The sequence below is a fragment of the Crotalus tigris genome, unplaced genomic scaffold (genome assembly GCF_016545835.1).
Source record: "Crotalus tigris isolate CLP2741 ecotype Arizona unplaced genomic scaffold, ASM1654583v1 scf7180000019328.220996217465:2438092, whole genome shotgun sequence".
Classification (NCBI taxonomy): Eukaryota; Metazoa; Chordata; class Lepidosauria; order Squamata; family Viperidae; genus Crotalus; species Crotalus tigris.
The window spans coordinates 927773-946329 of record NW_024097488.1 but is presented as its reverse complement, the minus strand read 5'-3'; the positions used below and the strand labels follow the sequence as shown (position 1 = coordinate 946329).

General features: G+C 34.9%; 1 protein-coding gene across 11 annotated transcripts in view; it reads right to left on the bottom strand.

The window, feature by feature from the left end:
- Positions 1 to 2570: 2570 nt before the first annotated feature.
- The window catches only part of SH3PXD2A (SH3 and PX domains 2A), a 276364-nt gene continuing 260377 nt past the window's right edge, over positions 2571 to 18557 (bottom strand). For all 11 annotated transcript variants that reach the window (XM_039361669.1, XM_039361666.1, XM_039361667.1 and 8 more), the window contains 3 exons: positions 16791 to 16840; positions 14965 to 15084; positions 2571 to 14826 (listed from right to left, as the gene is read on the bottom strand). In XM_039361669.1, the coding sequence (XP_039217603.1) occupies positions 12931 to 14826; positions 14965 to 15084; positions 16791 to 16840 (2066 nt within the window). In that variant the 3' untranslated portion in view covers positions 2571 to 12930. The remainder of the gene's footprint in view (positions 14827 to 14964; positions 15085 to 16790; positions 16841 to 18557) is intronic.

Below are 18557 nucleotides of genomic sequence, written 5' to 3'. Positions count from 1 at the left end.
GTTCTGAGCTCATAGATGGTTTTCCAGCCATGCATGAACAAGATTACATTCCTTACCTTTTAACAAAATTGCTGCAATGTGCAATTAGATATCATGCTCTTAAGGATTTTTCAGTATTGCTCTTCCCTTATACCTCATGTTGAAGAGCCTATTGACTAATCTTATTGTGCACTTTACTTGAGATTGCAATCAATTGTGAGTTGTTGACATCCTCCCCATGCTTATCATCTGGTTTCTTTAAAATTCCTGCCACATATTTTTGCTTCATACATAAAACATACAAAACAATAGGCAAGAAATAATGGAAACATTTAACGTTGAATCACTACCATCTAGTGGTTACTTAATGATTGGCACATGACATTCAGGATTACTGATAAAAATGTTTAAAAATGAAGGGACAAACTACCTATTTACAAATAGAATATGTGGCACATATCTTGACTTTTTCTCAAAGAAAAACATATGAAAGGAAATGATTGACTCTGTTGGTTAGTTTCTCTTAAAGGGATTCCCACTAAAACTGATATTATTCCTTCTCTTTTCATAATATGCTGGTTTACTTCAAACATATGCTAAGTACTTCAATTTTTGGCATAGCTACTTGGAGATTTTTAAAATTATTAATATTACATTTTTATACAAATCACCAGAATTGCATGACAGATTGCAATTAAACCAATTTAATCTAATTAAAAAATAGCTTTTGAGTAAAATCTGATGCATGATATGCAGTATGTAGTTTGCTCTTAAATAATTGGGAATTACATTTGTGCTATTAACATTTTCATGTGTTAACTATTACTGAGAAAAGAAAATCTTTGTTACATATTTGTAACACAAATATAAATAGAGTAGGTGAGAATTACAGAATGTTTCCATGAATAAAAACTTTGATAAGTAGTTGATGTGTTGGTCTCCAAAATGCTATAATATTCTGGATTGAATTGGGCATTTAAATTAGTCATGCATACATTCATTCTCAATTATTTTCAGTGGATTTATTTAAGCGTGATTAAACCCGGATGTACTATTTTATTTATTTGTAAAATTGATGTTGTTTTGATAAGGATGTACTTTTATGGACAACAAAGCTTTTTAGTGAAATCTTAGACAATCCTTTCTACTGAAAATACTTTGCTCTCTATATGTCAGTATATTAATAACTAGCAGCACCATATAGTGCATGCTTTAAAATTATTTGAAATAAATGCTTTGGAAGTCATGTAAGCATATTCATTTATTGAATTCTATGATATTCATTAAAGCAGTCTGATTTTTTAAATATAAAAATGCCAAGAATATACCCATTAAAATTAATGCAACTTTTACAGAATTACCACTGGTTTATATCTTTCTTTTAAACTGAAAAAAGTAGGGCTGCTTTAATCAATAATTTTCAGAATTTTGAAATGTGCACAGCCATTGAGCCCGACTATACACAAAACTTTCTTGTGTAAGCAGTGAACCCCAAGTCTTATATTTTATAAATATTTTATAGCCCCAAGTTTGTTCCAATAGATCAGGAATTAATTTGAGCCTGTGGATACTCAATGTTTCTTGTTGACTCCAACAGCATTCTGGGAGAGGCAGATGTAGCTAGAGATTAGTCAAATCCCATAAAATGTAGGGAATAGGTATTTCACCCAGAGTGCCACAATGTTGTATGAAATTTCATGGGATTCAATATCCTTGCATGAATTCTGACTTGGAAATTGATCTCTAAACTTTGTAACTTACCCTCAGATACACCACACCTTCCAGATACAGGCTGTCATAATCTTATTTCTTTCTGGCCTTTGGTGAAGGATAAGTTAATCCTTCAGAAACGTACAAATTAACCTGCAAAGAAAAACAGGTTTTCCCAAATCTTCAGATAATGCTAGGAAAAATACCACATTCATCTGAGTTAGATGAATCACTAAAAGTGAAAAGGTAGTTTCCCATATTCCTACCATTGCCTTATGTACGATGCCGCTAAGAAAGTAAAGAATTCTGAATTACTTTTTAAAAATGTTGCTTTTAAAGATTTCTAAAAATCCTTTCCATGCACACTGCCTTCTTCAAGAAGATTCCCCATGTCATGGTAATCCGAATGTAAAGTTGTACCTGCTATAAATGTCTTGTATAATATAGAGGAAATCTTTTCAAGTAAGCTTGACTCCCGGTGGCTTCATGGAAGTTTTTTGGGGAAGAGATGGAGGATTTTTTAAATGTTTTATTCCCTCAAGTAACTTCTTCAAATATTCCCTGGATTTGAATCTCCAATCCAAGTTTTAACTAGTACTAACCTGGTTTAGCTTCTGAGCCCAAAAGTTAGCTAGATGTTACTTGAAGCATTTTTAAAAAGTTTTGTGAATTTTAGTTGATGTTGATAATTTATGAAAAAAATCACTTGATGTTAAAGTGAAGATATTAAGTTTTTGCAACATGTTTATAATTTTTTAATGCTAGAAGAAATTAGTTGGCTAATAACTGGAACATAGTTGAAAGAATAAAAATTTTAACCCTTCTGACACAGCAGACATAATGGAAATAATTGGAAATAATAAAAAGAAATACAATTTGCAATCATTTGAAGGATATGCTTTATTCCTCCCCCTTTTTTTTTAAAAAAAAAAAGTATGGCCAGTTAAAACACACAGTAATGTCTAAATTGCAAATAATTTTTATGGGTTTTAAAGAATCATTTTCCAAGGGTAAAATCTTTTTTAGTTAAACAGGACATTAGGTCTTTGATTTTAAAAACAAACAAATATACACACAGGTAAAACTCAACAACAAAAAACATAAATATAAAAATTAAAGTTCATATTAGCACCACCTTTGGTCCAAGCAATGAGTAAACTGGGAGATCACTGTGAGGTATAGTTAGTTATCAAGTTCTGTCTTGTGAGACGTTTAATATTGTGGTTTCATATTGCAAGAAACTGGGAATAAAACAAGAGAGGCTGCAGACTAGATTCTCTTGGCAGTGCCTTTAAACTGACTTCTTGTATGAATGTTAAAAGCTGCAGTCTAATCACTACATACGATCTAAGGGCTGGATAATAAAAGATGCTGGCTGCAGTTCAGTTTATCTTTAGCTGCATATGACCTGAGAATTGTGCCTTTGTATTCACTAGTTAAGATATAGCAAGGGATCTTGGAAGCGCATCTCTTAATTTACCTATTTATCAAGTACCTCTAAAAGAATTATCAAAGGGCTTTCCTAGGTTTTTGTCCAGTTGATACCTCATTTTTTTGTGTGAACTGTATGTATGCAGTGTTTTTATTGTATAGAAGCACAAGACTACCCTTCATACTTTGCCATGTCATTTGCACAATTACTCTATGCCATTCTTGCAAACTCCAATGGAGCACCCCGAAAAGTTGAAATATAAATGAAAAAATACAAAGTTGAGCCAAACATGTCCCCAGATTCCTATAGTTTACAGTGACTGAAACTGACAAATCAACCCAATTGCCAAGCAATACTAGTGCCAGATATCTACCATAAATCTTTCCATATTTCAATAATAATCAAGTATATAGATGCCAATGATTATTGCAGCACAATCTATAAAAAGATGCAACATTTTTGGCTGAAACTGCACTCCTACCCAAATTTCATCTTTGGAAATTAAAGATTGACACTTTTCTTAGAATATATGACCTCAAGGTATGATTAATCTATATTCAAACTGATTGCTAATACAATTTACTGGTCCAATATCTTTAACTCCAATTATCCTTTGCTGCCAGTTTGTTTTATATAGGTTAGTATAATAAATTTATGGTTGACCATCTTTGTACAGAACTAGTGACTAGTTTGTACTCACGTAAATGGTTCTTAACAATGTGATCAACAGTTTTGCAGAAAAAAGAATAATATGCAAAGATCTAATATTTTTCATCTTAACAATCTACTGTATTTCCTTCCACTTTTGAAAACAGTGAATATTATTGGGCTCTTTTTTTTCTTGCACCCCAAAGTGCACTCCAAATTAGATTTCTTTCTGGATCCTTCCTTAATGCAAACAACTCAAAACACCTCAGTTTTCACTCTCCACCAATATCTATTCTAACTTCAAGAAATGATCTTTCTTGGGAAACTAACCAAACAACATTTAGCACATCCTCCACCATCCATCTCTATCACACAGCTCAAGGACCAACCATACATCCTTCGTCATCTCCTTGTCGACGTACTCTTCTCAGACTTCTAACAGTTACATTCTCTTTATTCTGGATAAAAACAATCACAGTAAGCCCATTAGAAAGACAGCACTGGTTTCTGTTTATTCATTGGAAGGACTGTGCTAAACCACATGGCAGACAAACTCCAATGACTTAATTCAAGCTAAAAAAACAACTCCAGTTCATTTTAGTGGTTGTTTTATATTAAAGAGAATTAAATTTGTTTTTTTCAAGTTTTTAGATCCTTACGTATCTTACTATTCTCTTAATTTTAGAACTTTTTAAACAAGATGTCACTTTTTTGCACATTTTGGCTTTATATAACTGAATATATAACTGCAGTTTTGCAAAGCAAATTTTAAAATGCTATGAAATGTGAGGGCAATAACTGGTTTTATCTTTCATTTCTAATTATTCACTTCTTTTGAACAAAGCATTGTCCCTTAGTCTAAACCCTAAGGTTATACGCATGCCATTTTCAAATCATTTCATTTTTTTCCTCCAAATGTAAAAGACATTACTTCTTTCAATTATAGGCATTCATTTACTAATTTATCACACCACAATATAGAAATATCACATTTGACAAGTTAGTCCTTGACTTACAACCATTCATTTAATGACCAAAGTTACCTCACTGAAGTGACCTCTTTCACTGATGACGGTTGCAGCATCCCTGTAGTCATGTGATTAAAATTTGGATGATTGGCAGCTGGCATGTATTTATGACACCTGCAGTGTGTCAGGGTCATGTGATCACCTTTTGACAAGCAAAGTTAACGGGGAAGCCAGATTTACTTAATAACCATGTTACTAACTTAACAACTGCAGCGATTCACTTAACAATTATGGCAAGAAAGGTCTTAAAATGGGAGAAACTCACTTAACGGAAATTTTGGGTGCAATTGTGTTCATAAGTTGAGGAGTACCTCTATGGAGAAAAAACAGCCTAACATAAAGTAGCACACAAATACACAGAAAAGGAACTCATGAATCTAAAGTTGGGGGGTGGGAGAGAATGACATATATATGCATATTAACTTATTTTTGGATCATTTTTTTATTTAATCCAATCAGCTTTTCCTCAAGTCACAATCCAGTTACTTCTGACCATTAAAGAATACATCTATCCTCCATTTTGGTGTCATAATAAACAGGAGTCTCAACACAGGACAATAGTGGCTGTTGTGCTGGATTTGAAATACATACAAAAACACCCTCAACAGTGTGAAACTTTCTGTTCATTTTTTCCTGAAAAAGTGCACTCTGCAAACAATTTAAACACTTCACGGGGCTAGCCCATCAGGCAAATTTAAAGGCACAGATGTATTTGCTTCTGTCCCTGATTTTATCACCCAGAAAACAGGGATTTGAGTCAAATCAGATTGGGCTGTTCTATCCCCAGAGCGAGGATCTGCATTCAGTGAAACTGTTCTCCTATTACTTTACTTAACACAGTTTATACACACCCCTCACAAAAACTGTGGGTTTTCCAAACTGATGTTCTAAAAAACAAGTGGAGATTGAGGAAGATCAATTAAAGGAACTGGGCAAATTCATGGACTTCCAAGGATACTTGAAAAAGGTCATTTGATTCCCAAGTCCTTGATTTAGAGTTTACAATTAAACTAAATAGATGAACTGAGACACCAACAATAATCTCACAAGTTTATGTGGCCATTTTGGAACCTGATACATTTTTCATGTACTTCCCATTAATCTGTACACATGTACTAAAAGCTTAAAGACCACTTTCTCACAATCCTCCTGAAAAAAATATTTACAAAGAAACTTATGCTCTACCAATTTGTACCTGTTAAAGGCCTAAGATTAGGTAAAGTACCCCTGATTTAGCCATAAAATATACGGCTGATTTTTCTGAGATCTGATTTTGACTATTTAGCAGCAAACTCTGGTTGATATTTAATGTATTGTTAAAGTCACAAATTTTCTTTGCATGTGCAGAGTCTGAATTTTATCAAACTAAAAAATAGACTGTTAACTGGAATATTCTAAAACCAAATCTAACTGGAGTCCGTTGCACTCAAGAAATCAATGGGAATATAAAAAACAAGAAAGTAATGTTCCTTTGAGAAACACACTGATAGCATGAAGAAAGGCATCCTTGCTATCACTTCCCTAATTTAGAAAAGCAATTCCAGAGAGGGTATTTTGTTAAGCTACGCATTTCCATGTTAAAATAAGATGTGATACGAAGTGGCTAACTTATAAGTCTATTTTTTGCTCATTCCTATTTGCTTAAAAAAGCTTGTGCTGTTTATAGAAATGTATTTAAGAAAAGCATGTTTTATTAAAAACTTCAATAAAATTATTTATCTATAAAAGAGTGATTTTTAAATGGGAAGAGGACATTCTTTGGGGAAAAAAATTCAATGAGCAGTGAAATTCCCAGATCCGTTTGATTTTCTAATTTCATGAGTATAGAAATGTCCCAATTTCTGAAAACTGTCGCTTCTGGAAAAGTTGACTTACAATTCAGGCTCTGCATGCATATTTGACATTTTACTCAGTCCGGTGTGATGAATTAGGTAAATGGCTAAGATAATTTCTATATAAAATCAAGTGTTAATATCAAGCACATGAACATAGGCATTTTACTTTCAGTTACAATGAAGCTGGAAATAGTTTTTATCCAGCCACTTTATTTATTTGCTACTTTAGTGATGATTGTAACAACCATGGGCTAATAAAGTTCTGAATCTTTTCTTTTTTTTTAAGAAAGGAGAGTTCAAGCTGCAACTTCATAGAAGTTTCCCTTTTTAAACAGTCTAATTCTGGAAGAGACTGAGTATTAAGATACCATACAATATAGACACACTCTATTTCAAGCATTTACTTGTGCTTCATGCAGACTTAAGATTAAGTGCCCTTTGTCAACATGCCTTCAGCATGCTAACTTCTGTTCCAGGCTCCAGGATCTATGTCATGCTTCTATAGCATGATAAACAGCAGCTACATATCAATTCAGGAGAAAATTCCTCTGACAGAAATGTAAATCAGATAAGAATTTGGAATTTCTGCTTAAGTTAAAAAGAGTGCATACAGTTACAAAAAAACATGGAAAAATACTGAACATTGCAAAGAAAAATTACAGCTGAACAGCCTATGAATCAAGATGTCATACTTCTATCTGAATGTGATAAACTTCTGCTGCAAATTTCAAAGTTCCATAGCCATTTTTTCCCAAAAGTTTTCTTCCTCCACTTCCTGCCTACTTCTGCTGTTGTTCAACTTTCCTCAATTCTCATGTTTTTTTCCTTAAGAGTGCATGATCAAAAATGACAGATGGTTAAAATCACACTGTGCATCCACTTCAAGTCCTGGATGAGGAACCTGTTTTTGCTCTTTCAATATTGCACTGATCCTCTATTTGGATACTCCACTGAGAATGCAAATATTGAATATAATATAGCAATAATTGAAGAAAAATAATAAACAAATTATGCAAAATGAACTAAACTTAAATATTACCATTGATATAGTAATGCTAGTAAATGCAAGTAATAATAATTCTTTATCAGTTTCCCTTCCATTTTTTCATAAATGACAGAAAGCAGTAACAATTTTTTATAAATGGAGAGAAGCAATAAGTATAACTTTAAAATAAAATAAGCTATTCTAATAATCAAAAGTAGTACTAAAAAGCACAATTTTATAATGCCATCGTCAAAATGTTCAGTGTTGTTTCTGAAAGGAAGACTTTGGAACCAGTTCATTGGAACAAATATAGTTGCTAATGCAGTATAAATGCACAGGAATTCTGGGTGTTGAAATCCACACACAGGTCTTAATGTTGTCCATTTTCTAAAACACTGCTCTAGAAAGTCAAAGAGCTGTGAAACTAATTTCATGAACCCAATGGAAACTTAGATTGATTTTTGTCAATCTATATCTCTATTCCCCTGCTGAATGATTTAGAAAAATAGAAACATTTCAGATTTGTAAAAAAAAAAACAAATGTGGTAAACCAAGCTTACTACCACATCTTGTGAGGGAACTCATTACAATCCTAATTATATTACTCGGGGTACTAAAATATATGTACTTAAAAAGGAATAAACTTTAAACTTAACTCACTAAAATGTAGAAATTAAGAAAAAAAAGCAAGAATAGTTTTTCAGGCATTATATAAATCCGCAATAACAAATTCAGAAGTGCTCATTATTATTAAAGTTGCAGTATACAGCAGAAAAAAAGTTTTCATTGTTTGGATTTTGTCAATATATCAACCTGCATTTTGAGTTGTTCTTGTTTTATGCATTACTTTTGAAAAGCAAGGCAATTTAAAGAACCAGGAAATGACTAGAAGCCACTCCTCTCTTTCTAAGAGTGCAATCTTTGGCTTAATATTCAATTAGCCCCCAGAATATTTAAAAATTGAGATCTAGATTATTTGAAAGTACTATATAGTTTTTTTTTTAAAAAAAATCATCAGGTTTATGATCAAAATAATTTTAGAATTAGTAGATAATATTTTGATGGGGAAAGCTACAGCCGTTTTGAGTGGGATTTCAATATATTACTTCATGCACTGGCCAAGCGCTAAAATTTGAATTCTCCAATCCCTAAACACATATCTAATATTTACAAGGGCAAGTTATAGATTACATGTGGGAAACAGTGAAACTGACTAAATTAAGAAGGTGCTTGATAGTGCCCTTTATTTATCCTTCTCCCTGTATTTGAACCTAGATATTACTTCCATATACCATAAAACCAGCTACAAGTTCCCCTACATAAAGCTTCTAGAGATGTGACATACATAAATATTTAAAACAAAAAATGATAAACGAGTTTAGCTCAGACAACTACCTATCCAACTTTATTAATGTAATTTTTTTATATTATTGGGGCAGTTTTATAGGACAATCAAGGCTCACTTTTATAATGCATAAAATGCAAATTGATAAGCAAACTGATTTATTGACTGATAACTGTTCTAAAGAGACATTTTAAGAAACCAGTCCTTGCATGTGCCAGTTCAATATTACTGTTGCATAAAAAAATGCAGCTATAACACAGAAAAAAATATGGAAAGCTATTCATACTTACTGAAAGAATGGGCAAATCATATTTATGCAAGACAATTTTTTTTTCTTAAGAATTTGCAGCAGCATTTTAGACTCAAAATGAACTCAGTGATTTTCTTGGCCCAAAAACCTGCAGATGCAGCAACAGGACTGCCTGAAGGCTCGGTAACACTATAGAGAAAGAGATATACCACTCATCCCAAATGTGGCTGGAAATGGTTAACCCTTTTAGGGAATCTGTAAAAGATAATTTCAAAATCTCTCGATCCATTTTGGTTCAATTCTGTACACGTAACTCCTTAATACTTAGATGCTTAAGAATATTACAAACCAGTTTGCTTCTGTACAGCAAGAAATACTGATCCCTTCTCAGGCAAAAATTTGACTCTGGCTACCTGAATCTACTGTATTTGAAGAGTCTTGATGGCTCTGTGCAGGATTTTTGGGAGCTGCACTTTTAGCTTTCCCAAGAGATGATGGCATCTTTGGAACAAAACTGTATAGTACAAATTTTAAATAATCATAAATTATTTTAATAAATAGATGTTCTTAAAATGACAATTTATACTGCATCTTTAAACAATGCACTTGATTTTCCTGCATTTTGGTTTAAAATGGTTAAAGTGCATTAATTCAAAAATAATGAACCACTTCGTCATCATTATTGTTTTTTTTAATCATATTAATATGTGTTGCTAAATCACTAACATTAATACTGCAATCTAGCAGATTACTTGATGATTTTGCTCTACTTAATACTGTCCAGCAGAAGAAAATAATACTATTTTAAACTCAAACAGCTTTGGCAGTCTCTTAAATTGCTGCTCAATTTTTAACAAAACATAAATATGAGGAAACATTTGAGATGTAAAGCCTCATGGAAAGGAGCTTTGGGCAAACCCACACCATTTTCAAATGCACTGTGGTTTAGAAACCTGTCTTCCCCAAATGAATTTATTATTGATGTTACAGAGGCCTGTGGGGTTTCTCTTCATCACCAGGCCCCTTCTTCCATGCTATTTCACTGTAGAAGCATGGACAGCAGTGCTGATACACTGTAATAGATCAGCCTGAAAGGCATTAATCACACAAAGCATGGAAATCAATCCCTCAAGTTATTTTTGTAATGTCATATATGTAACACACAACGAAAAATATATAAGAGGCAAGAATCAATTGATAATTATGTAATTTTCAGAAAGCTAAAACATCTCAAAATATACTTAATTTTTATTTGTTCACAAAAAAAAATAAGTTGGACCTCATTAAAAATCTTGACTCTTTCATCTTCCACTGGTAGAATGTAAGTCTGTTGCTGGAGATAACCAGATTACTTAACATTTTCTCCCTAAAATCCCCAACTCTTTTTCTTCATTTTCCATGTAAAATATTGGGCTTCAAAGTGACAATAAACTTGTTGTCTGATTTCCATATTGTTTAAATAAAGGCCTTCTGGTGTTGTTGCTGTTGTTTACCAATTACAAAGTTCACTGCAAGGCTAGTAAATGAAGATGCATCAAAATATAAACACACTTTGTACCCAAAGCCTTTGCACAAACCCGAGTGGTTTTAATCTTTATGCTTTTCCACAAAAATCTCATTTTTAAAAAAAAAGCATCTGAAATCATAAATAAAAAGGCAAAAGAGGATATGTGAGTACAGAATTCCTACTTTGTAACATTCCCAGTCTAATGGTGCTCTGTTCAATCACCCTTTGACAATATCTCTCATTAGAAACTGAGAAGAAGTGAGAAGAACAAAATAATTTGTAGTTGTTCTTTAAAAAAACTTTTTCAGAAGACTGCTATTTACTAATAAAAATCTCTCCCTTCCTCTTCATATATAAATTAAAACCAAGTATGCAGTTGGTAACATCCATGGCTTCTGCTCATTCCCATTCTGACTTTGAAAATATAAATGCTTCTCTGCCAGGTAAGAATCAGCATTGATTGGACATGAAACGAAGAGAAACTTGATGAACCATCAACATTCAGATGTGCACACATAGCACCTATTTTGACACTTCCTTTTATTGCAACATCAAACTAATTCTGGATATCCCACGATCTTCTCAGTAAAGTATTCAAGAAAATAAATAACTTTCCACAAACATACAGCGTGCTGGATTGGGCAACTGCCTCCTTGCATGCAGTGATTTTCATATTCTTGTCTGTTCATACACATTGGTGATACAAATGTAAACATGCCAAACCCTTCCATTCACAACAAAGGAAGCAAGACAATGGCCAATTGTGTGGAAGTAAATTTTGTTTGTTTTTTTCAAAACGGCACGCATAGTCAGCTCAGCTCCACCATTTTTATTTTTCTATTTGTGATGGTAATGCTAATTGCCATGATCTGTTGAGGAAAGCTCTATTTGTTTGAACTGTTCTCTGAGGAGTCACACACAGAACACATAGAACCCACACAATTGTTTCTGACAGTAGCACGGTGAGAGGAGAAGCAGCATCTGCATGGTTTCTCTGATGGAACTATGCACCTTCCTTCATGCCTTTCTCCAGGACTACAAGAGTAGGGAGTCCTGCAGGGTTTGGGATAAAGATCAGCATAGCAACACCAATGCCCTGGTGGAACAGGGCAGATGCAACCCAGTGGAACTCTGCACAGCCAAAAGGTAGGCCTGAGAAGAGGAGAAGAAGCAGATATTTGAGAAAGGCATTCCCCTCCCTTGGAAAGCTAGCCAAGCCGTAATAGGGCATAACCCAACAAAAAGAGAAGCAGGTCGTACTACGTGCCTTCTTCTTCTCATCTTCTTTAGATTTGGATAAGACTTGATTAGTTTTTAGTTGATATCTGGAACTCTGAATAACTGAGTTGTCTGGCAAGTACTCTCAAAATAATCGCAGTACATATTATTCAGAAGGCCACAAAAGAAAACATTAAAGTTGAAAGTAGTGTGCAGAAGAGATTGTGTGCAACTCATAGTTTTAGCATGTTTACAAACATTAGGAAACCACATAAAATTGGATTACACTTCAAAGTCCACATAACTTTTTTAAAAATACTCCTCCTCATTCCTGACCCAGGTGATAAGTAAGGAATACAAGAAGAAAAAAACAGGGTGGATAGTATTGGAGAAACAGAACGATATGTGATCAAATCCAATACCAGAAATGAAAAAAAAATCCTTCTCAGATCTTCAATCTAGAGATCCAAATGCAATAGCCAAGTGATGGTTCCTTGAAAATTTTCTCCACTTGCTCTGTTCCCCATACATCTTGAGTGAAGAGGGGAATCAACCAAATACTATTTATGGCCCCATCACATGGAAGAAATGAACAAGCAGAGTTTTTATAAAACACATTTGGGTTTGGCATCAAACTCCCAATCAAGTAAACCCATAATTCCAAACTAGAATGGAAAGGCACACATTTGGTTTCTGAGTATTAAAATCAGGAAATAGGGTAATGTATCCTGATGCACATCTTTGTGTGTGTGTGTGTCTGGGGGAATAAAATAAAAGGGCATTAATTCCAGCTGTATTTTCTTGGTACTTGCAGAATGAGACCATTCCTTCAAAACATCCTAAAAGATGGCAGACTTTCTGGGAAAGAAGGAAAACTGAACTGTCTTGTGAATGCACAATAAGGTAAAGGAAATACATCTTTGTATCTTTTCTCATCTTCCAAATGTACACCAAAGGGAAGTATAAATTAGTGAATTTAAATACATTGCAATACTATTTCTTTTTTTCCAAATAATTTGAGGGCACCCAGCCTTTAAATGGTTTCCCATTTTCCATGATCTGGCAGTACCACCAGCCATTTGGGTTCTTTTCCAATACCTCCATGCAGACACCTTCTTGAAATCCAGCAGTTTCTTCATCTCCCTCATAATCTGCAATGGAGATATAAATATCCTTAAGGTTATTATGAATGAACTGAGATTTTTCAATGGGCTTGGGCCTGACAGTGGACACTGGAATTCCATTGCGGTCAGTTGGTATGTAGGAGACATTATCTGACTCTTCAGACACCAGTCGACCAGCATGTTTTACTTTAGACTCATTCATTTGGGATTGGGCAGCACTGAAAGATGAATTCCGACGTACAGTCCTCAAATGATCTGTGGCAGAAAGAGACTCATTCCTACGCAGGGAACAAGGCAGATTATTATCCTTGGGGGGTGGAGAAACAAACACTGACTGTGGTCTCACTGCTAGCTGTCTAACTCCATTTCGCAATTTGACAGGCCCAGATGTTTTGGAGAAGCCACCAGGTGGCTTATTAGGAATAGGAGGCGTTGTTCTTTTGTTCTGGTTGATAGTATTCAGTGCCTGGACCTTCTTCTCTATTTTCTCCAAACTATTGGATTTGCTTTCATTTCTTCTGTTTCTTGCTTGTGATATATTGGACATGGTATCTTCTCCAGTGGAGGTGTTTTCTTGTTGTTGGTTATCAAAAGACATCAGATAATGAGAAGGAGCCCACCCTTCTATTTCTCCATATTTCAAATACCACCATCCACTTGATTGCTTTTCCAATACTTCCACTTCTATTCCAGCAGGGAAACTGATTTCAGAATCTTGAACTTTTTGATAAGAATCAGTGGTTATATACAGACATTTTGATGGGTTACTTTCATTCTCTGTTTTGGCTAGCTGGCTGGCATAAAATAAGGTATGGGAAGAAGATGTAATGAATTCTACAGAATTTCTTCTGAAAGACTCTTCAGAGTTTCCAGAAGTTGTCTGAGGTGGACTTTCAGATTCCTCACTTCTTGAACCTTTAAGTCCACCTCTGAGTTGCCCAGTTGGTCTCAGATGATGACGTAAAGTACTGATATTCATCATTTCTTGACTTTGAGAATCTGCTTTGTTCAGAAATGGTTTTGGCCTCACCGTTGGTTTTCCTCTGCTAGACATGAACTCTCCAGTATCCCTTTTTGTGCTTGATTTGGGTATGCTACTTAGGCCAGCATCTGAGGCTGATCTTGGCTTTGTCTCCTCATTATGACTGTAATGAGACTTCCCAAAGTTTGTTTGAATACTTTTGGGCTTCAGAAGGGAGGATTTAGGAGAAATTGAACGTGGAGAATTTCTTTGAATCAAAGACAGTGAGGAACTTCGAGAATCAGAATCTCCACTAGATTCTCTGTTTGACAGTGCATCTTCTACGTAAGGTCTAAAACCTTCATTTTCATAGATTATTTCCTCTTCATGAGTCACATCATCAGAAGATTCTCCAACTCGAAATTTTGCTTTTTGGAGGGATGATCCAGGGGAAGGTTTTGGAAGGTGGAATGAGCTTCTGTCTGAGTTACCATCTTCTCCTTGGCTCAGCTCAGATTCTGAGTCATGACCAAAGGCAGGCACATCATACTCTGGTTCCTCATACATCTGCTTGTGTGGGGAATCTTGGCCATCTCCTGAAGCTGTGGTACTACTAGCTGTTACTTCTTCAGAATCCTTTACTTTATTAGGAGGAGCAGGGGGAGGAACTTTGGGCCTGGTCAGAGTGCTTGTTCGCCTATTTAAATTGGGTTTCTTCCTTTTATCAATATATGATGCTGGAGCCCATCCTTCTTTTTCTCCAATCTGGACATACCACCAGCCCCCAGAATTCTTGTCAATAACCTAGAGAAGGATTAAATCATAAATTAATTATGGATACAAAACACTAATACATTTATTTTTTTATCCAAGCTTCTCTTAGATTTTTGCTCACTATATGACAACTATCCATTACTGACTCATTTTCCATTTTACTCTTACCTCTGCTTTTTGTCCCCCATGAAAGCTTATTCCATCAGCAATGCAAGACTGGAACTCTGCAATAGTATAATATTCAACTTCCACTGAAGGTGGCTCAGGAGGTTTAGGTAGTTGAAAGCCCTGTGGCAATAAACAGTGACACAGAGATTAATTAAAAATGTCAGGGAACAAGGGAAGAGGGCATATAATAATAATAATAATAATAATAATAATAATAATAATAATAATAATAACAACAACAACAACAACAACAACAACTTTATTGTCATTTTGAAAGTACACCAATCGGCATACACCAAAATGAAATTTCATTGCATACAATTCTCAAAGGGTCACCAGCTCCGATATACACTCCTTGTTCGTGGTCAGCTCAAGTTACAGATCTTCCATTTGAGTCTCTAGGGAGCGAACGATGCAAACAGGACAGATGGAAATGGAGCTCCATGTGGATTATCCCTCAAATTAGTTTGTATTCCTGCACGACAACCTCGCCTCCTTTTCTTTTTCTGATCTTGTCTCTTCCACCTTTTCCTTAAAGAGGCCTCACTCCTTTTCGCTCCTGGAGAACGCTGCCGCTGCCACCAACTCCTCCAAAAGCCTCTCTCCCATCCTCTGGGCCTGCTGACAGCCTCATCCAGTTCCTTCGCTCCATAAGCCCCAGGACCTCTCCTCCTCTGCCTCCTTTGGAAACAGCCCTTATTTGCAATAGAATCCGTCGCTGGGCCAGCAGTCAGATCTTGCTGCCAGCAGAACAATTTCAAACAGCACCAACGACTTTTAACGGTCTCACCAACAGCTCCGAAACAGCTAAGAAACTCGCCATGCCAGCAAAATTGTCAGTCTTATGTTGTATGCTACCCTAGTTTCACCACATTGCTCAAACACATTAAAATAAAATTATTACAAATTTACTTGCAAGAGACAAATGAATATAAATGGTGGCTGCTGAAACTCCCTAAGCAAGAAAATCAAAGTGACATCAGTAGTGGCACATCAAATCAAAGCCAGAATTTGACAACTCACCATGGTCAACTCATCCTGGCTGACTCACCCTGGCTGTCTCTCTGCAGTCGACTCGCTGTGGGACAACTTGCCACAGGACAATTCAATGAGGGATAACTCAAGAGAGAGACAAGTAGAGCTGCAGCTGACCCCAGCCTTGGGACTTCTAACCTGAAAAGGTTCAAACCTAAAGCAAGACAAAGCACCCTGCAATTAACTTGTCCCTCTCTTGAGTTCATCCTGTGTTGAATTGTCTCATGGCAAGTTGTCTCGCGGCAGGTGGGCCGGAGCGAGTTGTCCTAGACCCATCTAAAAGTCCTACTGATTAGAATTAGAAATGTTGGTAGTTGTATACAAATCACTGAAGAGCACTGTATTGGGAAAGGCTATCTTAAATTCTCTTAACTCTGATATATACTAAATTGCCATACTTTTGAATAAAGAACACACAGTAAAATCTGCATACCACAAAATTTATGGTTATGAAACTGGAGCTTTACTCCAGCATTTCTGGCTGAAAGATTAAAAACAAGGTTGACTAACACTCTAATAAGCTTATGTTCTCATACACCTCATAAAAAGACATTAGCAATATATTACTTTATAGGGATCTATTTAACCACCATCATGGATGAATTTAGTTACCCAGGTCATAATATTTTTCCTCATGATAAAAAAAAAATAACCTACCCACTTGTTTTCCTAATTGCTCAGTGGGAAACCAAGGGCTGGTTTCCTGTACTTAAGCTCTCAATATTAAGCAATGTGTTTGTGTAATACTAAATATTTAGTGACTTAAATATAAAAACAAAATCACTACTCACCAAACTAGATTCTCTTCTCGGAGGAGGTTTCATACGCAGATTTGGAGAACCTTCACAAAGAAGGAATATTTCCAAATTATTGTCAGTAAAATTATGAGTAAAAGGGTAAAAAGTGATTTATGTTTATTAACTCTTAAGTCCAGAAGTTTTTTTTTTTCAATCAAAAATATTCTAATAGCCACAGTATTTAAAAAACCTGAGCAGATAAAAAGAATCTGCTCTAGAGGACATTCCAGAACAGACCATAATAATATATTTCTTGTACTGTTTTACTTGGACTTCTAGAGTTGGAAAATGCGCTTTTTCAATATTTCTAATATTCTTACATGTTCAAGTAGTAACAGGCAATCCTTATATTTAAGCTTGAATCAACATGCCAGTATCATTATTTCAAATTTGTAAAGCAATTATGATTTCACTATTTTAAGTTATCAAATTAACTCCTATATTTTATACCAAGGGAAATGTCAAAAAATAAATCTATATGTAACATATTACTTTAATTTAAGAGGCTTATTATCAGAGAAGAATAACCATGGTCAGGTTCTTTAACAAGAAGGGAATCACTACCAGATACACTACCAGACAGTCCTTTCAACATACAAATAGTTTCAAGATTACTAATATGGATTTCAGCTCTGTTTCAAGTTGTTTCCAATACAGTAGTTGTTTTAGGATTAAGAGGGTTAGGTGGAGATAAAATCATATGGATTATTGCTGACCTCTGTGTGTGTGTGTGTGTGTGTGTGTGTGTGTGTGTGTGTATGTATACACAAATGTGCAGATTATTTCACACTGTGGAAAGATGTGCAAAAATCAGTGGTTCTGGCAGATGAAAAAGTTCTATCTTTTTTCACTATAGATTTATAGATTACTTTTCTAGGTAAGTTTTATAAGGAATGGTGCTACCTATTATGTCCATTCTGTTCATTTATTCAAGGATTAGATTCACTGAATTGATTATATGACAAATCTATGTGCTTTGTGCTTATATACCTTGCATGGAAACAGGCTAGAAAATTTAATATTAAGAAGCAGTATGCGGGCTGATCAGAAGGGGGCATCATGGGCCTTTTCAAGAAACTACGGTAATTACTTTTATATACTCAAACCCTGCAGTCTATCATAGATCTTGGAGATATTAGACATAGGATCAATGCTGAGATAGACAGTAGAATGGCCACCTACAGTCCACAGTTTAGGCAGTTTCTTAGCAATATATCACTTTACCCTAAAATAACTAATATTTCTGTGTTGTGTATGTGTTTGTATGTACATGCGTGAGGGTATGTGTGTAGAAGAAAGAGAGAGAGGGAGCATGTTATACATGAGTAACCAACAATTTTAAAACTACTCAAATTCAAGTGTACACAGTCTTTCTAGGGACAAAACAAGCACAGAATGGGCAACAATGAACAACTAATGGCAGTTTAATCCACACAGCAACATAGGAAAAACAGTTCAGGAAGGTAATCAATACCCCACACTATTGCCAGTCACAGTGTATAACGTATTACTGTCTATCTGAATGTTAAGAATTTTGGAATTTGGATTGTAGCTACAGCATGTTCCAAGGAATGATAGAAGAGAACATTATTGAAGAGTTGTAAGATTAAAACTACAATCTTACATTAATTTATCACAGAATTAAATGGGGCTCACTTCTGAGTAATTGCACATTCATATGCAGAACAATATGCATATCTCAGCTTCATATAAATTGGGATGCAGATCCCCATATAAAGTATATATAATCGTACACATGCT